At 59.9% G+C, this 5,556-nt stretch overlaps 1 protein-coding gene across 4 annotated transcripts in view; it reads right to left on the bottom strand.

Moving 5' to 3' along the window:
• Positions 1–214: 214 nt before the first annotated feature.
• Positions 215–5,556, bottom strand: part of TPCN1 (two pore segment channel 1) — a 62,167-nt gene continuing 56,825 nt past the window's right edge. For all 4 annotated transcript variants that reach the window (XM_060612373.3, XM_060612374.3, XM_060612375.3 and 1 more), the window contains 3 exons: positions 4,924–5,063; positions 4,723–4,803; positions 215–2,683 (listed from right to left, as the gene is read on the bottom strand). In XM_060612373.3, the coding sequence (XP_060468356.1) occupies positions 2,561–2,683; positions 4,723–4,803; positions 4,924–5,063 (344 nt within the window). In that variant the 3' untranslated portion in view covers positions 215–2,560. The remainder of the gene's footprint in view (positions 2,684–4,722; positions 4,804–4,923; positions 5,064–5,556) is intronic.

Genomic DNA, 5,556 nt, shown 5'->3' with positions numbered 1-5,556 from the left:
CCCAGCTCTTACCGGTTCTTCCTTCCCTGGGCCAGGTGACGAGCGGCTGGTTCCAGGGCCAAAGGCTCTTGGGCCTGATGGATCTGTGGCACGTCCAGGGGTGGGGCTGGGGTGGGGGGTCAGGGGCAACCATGGACGAGCCCCCCTCCTCTTTCCCCACAATACGGGAAGCCACGGGATGGCACCTGACGGAAGTCACGAGGCGGCAGCCACGTTTACAAAGCAGAGGCCTTTATTAATGTGCCAGAAATCCGGAGACACGGTGGGTTTTCTAGGTAACAAAACACCGATGTACAAAACCTTGCAGCGTCGCTCCCGCTATCCATACAAAATGATTGTCACATGGTGTGGAGTAAGGCTGGGTGGGGGGAGGGAAGCAAGGAGGAGGGACCAGATGGCGTCCCCCCAAAGCGGGGCAGGGCACAGTGCCATCGCGGCTGCTGGCAGGTTGCGGGACCCAGGGCGGGTTGGCGAGGCGGACCTCGGTTTCATTCAGCTATGACGTGGGAGGTGAGGGCATGTGAGCTGGATGATGTCCCAGGCCCCTCAGAGCTCACAGTCCTGGGTGACCCCCAGGGGCCAGCCGTCCTTAGCCTCAATGACAAGGGCGCCCACTACCAACGGGAGTCTGGCCCACGGCATCCATCCCATCCCCCACACCGGGGGCCTCAATGACCCTGGCGCCCCTCCCCGGTTCCCGGGGGGAAGGGACTAGAATGAGGCCCAGGCACTGAGGGCAGGGGACCTATCCTCCTGTGTAAGCTGTCCCTCGACTCCTGCTTCCAAAATACCCATTTCAATACACAAATGCTAAAAGGCACCCAATTGTGCAAATAAATAAAGTTCCTTCTCTGGAGAGGGCAAAGGGTTACGGCCTGGTGCAGGGCTGCCTGGATTGGCTGGTGGCCCTCCAGAGCCGGAGAGGACGATGCCAGTCTCCTGATGCCCCGTGGAGGTCTCACTGGTTCATTGTTTCCCCCAAAGGGCTGTGCTTTAAAAACAAAGCCACCCCCCCGGGAGGGGCACAGCTGTGCAGCGTCATCAGGGCCGTCCCGAGAAGGCTTGGCCTTGCAGATGGCCGGGGAGAGACGGGGGGAAGGGGGCGAGCCAGTATGGCACCCCTGGGATCAGGCCGAGGACCTTCTGCCCACCCACCTTCCTAAGTTCTGGGAGGCAGTGGAGGCAGCTGGGAAGCCGGGGGAGGGGCAGGAAGCCCAGGCTGGGTGGGCAGCCCAGGAGAGCTGACCTTGGAGCTCCCTGTGCTCTGACCCCGCCTCTGCCGCGCCCACTGAAGCGGCCCCCCAACTGCCTTCTCTGGATACGAGCACCGGCCTTGCCCCAGCCATGCCGACCTCGGCGAGCACTCCCACGAGACACGGGGGAGCTCGGTTAACCGAGCGCTCAACCCGACCTACTTGTGCACCAACCCCCCCCCCCCCCCGCCCCGCCCCCGTTCTGGCCTCGGTCGAGTCCACGGAGGTGACTGCTCAAGGCGCGGGGAGGGGGGGGGGGGGGAGCGGTCCACGTGGACTGGCAGGGGCCCAGCCACAGGGCTGCTGTGGACGTCCCTGTAGGCCCCTTCCCAGCAGCAGAACCTAATGCACGATGTGAAGGGGCTGCCGCTGTCTTTAGCAGAATCCCGTGTTACCCAAGATGTGTCTCTGCTTGAACAAGACGATCGCAAGGAAAAGGGACTTGGAGAAAGCCCATCTCGGGAACGGGTCCGGGGTGGTAGCTGTCAGCCTGGCCTCTTCTCGCTTTCCTCCTCCCGCTGGGCCGAGGTTCTCAAGGAGGCCATTTCAGGATTTGCAGCAACAAGGGTTAAACCGAAGGAAGCGTGGGATGTGGGAGAGAAGGCTTACAGAGCCAGGATGTGAAATTCGCACAATCTCGCGCTGCCCAGCGCCGGCTAATTGGGATCTGACCACACGGGTATAATCACACCCCTTGATTACTCTTTCCATTAGGACCTAGGCACTGCTCCCCCAAAGGAATGTTCTATTACATTATCATATATATAGAAATACTAACCCCGAGGATGTAGGTTCTTTCCATCCTAAGTGGTTTCGTCCCTAAAGCGGGGCACAGAAACCCCGTGACGCGGGCCACAGGGAAAGTTACTGGGGAAGCTGTCAGCTGGGACGTGAGTGTGAGAGCAGCATCGGGAAGACGGTCTGGCTCTGGCCTGGGGAGGGGCTGGCCCACTTTGAAGGCGAGCCCTGCAGAGATCGGCAGGATCTATCCAAGTGCTCTTCTTCTGAAGAGGCCTTCTGGAACTTTCCACATTAGGAAGAGCTCACGGTGGCCTGACCCCCCTCCAAACCAAAGTGACTTCTGGGGTTAAGGAAGACAGGGCAAGGTGGTTGCACACCAAACCCCGTCTTGTCTTTTTCTCTTCCTATATATAAATATGTGCATATATATGGGTGTGTGTGTGTGCGCGCGTGTGTGTGTGCACCCACGCGTGCACACAAACACCTTTTTTTTTTTCTTCAATACATCGTAGTAAAATAATACTATTGTGTTATTGCATAGAAGGGATGGCTGCCGCAGGCTGGGGTTAGGTGACGGTCTGGGAGCGCTGGCGGCTGCCTGGGAGCTGCGGGGTGGAGGGGGCCTGGCGGCTGCCGCTGAGCTGTCGCCGCTGTTCCTCTTGCTTACGGGCATGTTCCTCGAACCACTCCTAGAGCAGAGCGCAGACAGGGCGCTGAGCCGGCTGCACTCCTCCCCGCCAGCCCTGCGGGCCCCCCCCCCCCACCCCGGCACACAGTGGGCAACAGGGGCCTCAGGACGGAGGGGGCGGGGCTGCAAGTCACCCAACAGTGACCGCAGGGTCCCCTGAGCCCTGGACCTACTGGGAATCCGGAATATGGCCCAAACAGAAAAATTACAGTGAAATCTTTCCCTATTGAGGCGCCTGGGTGGCTCAGTCAGTTTAGCGCCCGACTCTCGATTTCGGCTCAGGTCGTGATCTCGCAGTTCACGAGTTCGAGCCCCGTGTCGGGCTCTGCGTGGATGGTGTGGAGCCTGCTTGGGATTCTCTCTCTCCCTCCCTCTCAAAACAAAGAAAGAAAGAAATCTTTCCCTTATTAATTAGAGGCTTGCAGACCTCCTTAGAAACATTCTCCTTGGCACATATCAACTCTTTAAGAGAAGCCCAGGCAGTTAGTAATCATCCTCTGTGAACGCAATCTTTTGTCCTTCACAAAGGGATTCCCCGCTGTCGCCCCTTTTGGGCTTGGCAGGAACGGTGTCCTCGTGAAACACCTGAGAAAAGCGAGGCTCAGAAGTTGCAGAAAAGCCAGGTGAACTGGGTGAAGCACCTCCCCTAACTCCCACGTTGCCTGCGTGCCCTCCAATAAGGCTGTGAAAGCATTTTGGAAAAAAAAAAAAAAAAAATGCCACCTGCCTAAGACCGTTGTCACGTCACCCACGGTTTGCAGGGATGGGCATTCAAGTAATCAAGGAATTAAAAAACCTCCCTTAACGTTTTTAAAGAGTCTGAACCACAGAACTTGACGGCTTAAAAAAAGACTGAGATGGGCTTCTTCTGTGGCCCAGCACTGGACAGGGGGCGGGAGGGGGGGGGGGGGAACTGAGGCTGGGAGTGGACAGACGGGCCGAGGACAAAGGACAAGGCCTGCAGCTGAGTGCGTGCCCCCGTGAAGCCGTCTCCTCTGCTTTGGGCCGGAGATGGCCCCCCTTCCACAGGTGGGAACGGACCGGCACTCTCCCCCCGGATTTCACGAAGCCAAAGCCCCTGTTGGTTTCGCGCCCCCGTGACTCCTGCTTCCTGAGCCGCCATGTGTCTGTTTGCCCCTGGCGTTTTCACAGGGAGCGTGTGACTCCGCTCCGGGGACTGCAGCCTCCCTGCCTTTTGGGCGTGGACACTGGTCATCACCGTCCCCGTGAAAACAGGATTTTCAGCCGCCGGAATGCCAGCAAGCGGCACGGGAGACTCTCCCCCGAGCCCTGGGCCCCGGAGATCGAACAGAAGGCTTTATATATATATAATAAAACTTCTCCCTTCTCTTAAATGAGAACAAAAATAAGACCCCAAACGGGCACCTGGTGGCTCAGTCAGCTAAGCATCCAATGCTTGATTTCAGCTCAGGTCATGATCTCGTGGTTTGTGGGTTCGAGCCTCGCGTCGGGTTCTGTGCTGAGTGTGGAGCCTGCTTGGGATTGTCTCTCTCACTCTCTGCCCCTCCCCTGCTTGTGCTCACTCTCTCTCTCTCAAAATAGATAAACATTACCAAAAAACAAAAACCCAAACAGCCAAAAGAGCCAAGAGACCCAAGGACACGGCAGAACCCGATGGACCTGAGGAGAGGCGCCCTGGCCTGCGCAGCACGGCCCCCGCACCCCCTCGTGCCCATCTGTCTCCTGCGGGACACGCTGCACCTGCAGTTCTGGCTCAGAGCGAGGATGGGAGGTGACGTCCTGGTGGCCGTGCCGTAGGGAAACAGCACACCACAGCTGCTTGTGCTGGGGGAGGACTGAGGGTTCGCGGTTGAGCCCACATCCCGCCCGACCCTGAGTCCCAGAGGCCACTGGCGGCGGCCCCAACGGACGGCCCAGATCCTTCCCCCCTTAGCCAGCGCCGCTCCACACTCGGGACGGGGCTGGGAGGGCGGCCCCGCCCGGCAGCCGGGAGGCCCACCCCCAGGCAGGAGCCGGCCAGGGAGAGGGCCGAGGCAGCGTGGGCAGGGGCGCTCCTACCTGAATCTCCTCTTGGTACATCTTTAGGCTCAGGTCACTTTTGGTCCTCGATCTCCGTCCCAGAAACACCACGGAGTTTTGCTAAAGAAGGGCGGAGGCTTAGGGACTGCCCGAGCTGGCTGGAAGGGAGCACGGTGGGGGAGGGCCTATGCAAAGCTCAAACCCGCCCCCTCCGCTGGAAGCGGCCCTGAGGCTCCTCACCTCGTGTCTCTCCATCTGAGAGAGGACCTTCAGCAGCCGGCTGACGTCCGAGGTGGCTCCTCGCACCTCCCGGTAGAGCTCCAGGACGGCAACCAGCTCCTCTTTGGAGATCTCCTTCTCCAGGGTGATGCCTCCGTCAACTGTGGGAGGGGAGCCGGCGCTGGGAAGGAGCCTGGGGCTCAGAGCCCCCGGTCTGCCTTGGTCCGCTTCAGCCATCCTCCCTGCTGCCCGGGGGAGGGGGGTGGGGTCCCGAGGTTCCCTCTCTGAGCGAAACCGCACCCCCCACCCCCTGCCGCGTGGCACTCTCGTCCCGCCCCTTCCCTTCCCTTTGCTGTGGCTGGCAGGACCGCTGGTTGGGCCAGCAGCTTCTAGGGGACAGAGGTTATGGCAGGGAGTCTGGGCAAACAGCAAATGATCCCGTGGCCTGAGGGGACAGCGATTTGGAGACGAGTAATCGGTATGTGGTGGCTCTGGAGGATGGGGCAAGAATGATCAGTACGCGTCAGGCCTGCACCCTGGAACAGGCGAGCCGGTGACCAGGGCTGCGAGCACCGAAGCTGTAGGAGGAGCCACCGGCGCGACATTTACGCCCCTCAAGTCTAGAACAACACTGTGGACGCAGGTGATAACAAA

Source organism: Panthera onca, chromosome D3 (genome assembly GCF_046562875.1).
Source record: "Panthera onca isolate mPanOnc1 chromosome D3, mPanOnc1 haplotype 2, whole genome shotgun sequence".
Lineage (NCBI taxonomy): Eukaryota > Metazoa > Chordata > Mammalia > Carnivora > Felidae > Panthera > Panthera onca.
Note: the sequence above shows the minus strand (reverse complement) of the source record. Positions and strands in the feature narration are given on the sequence as shown.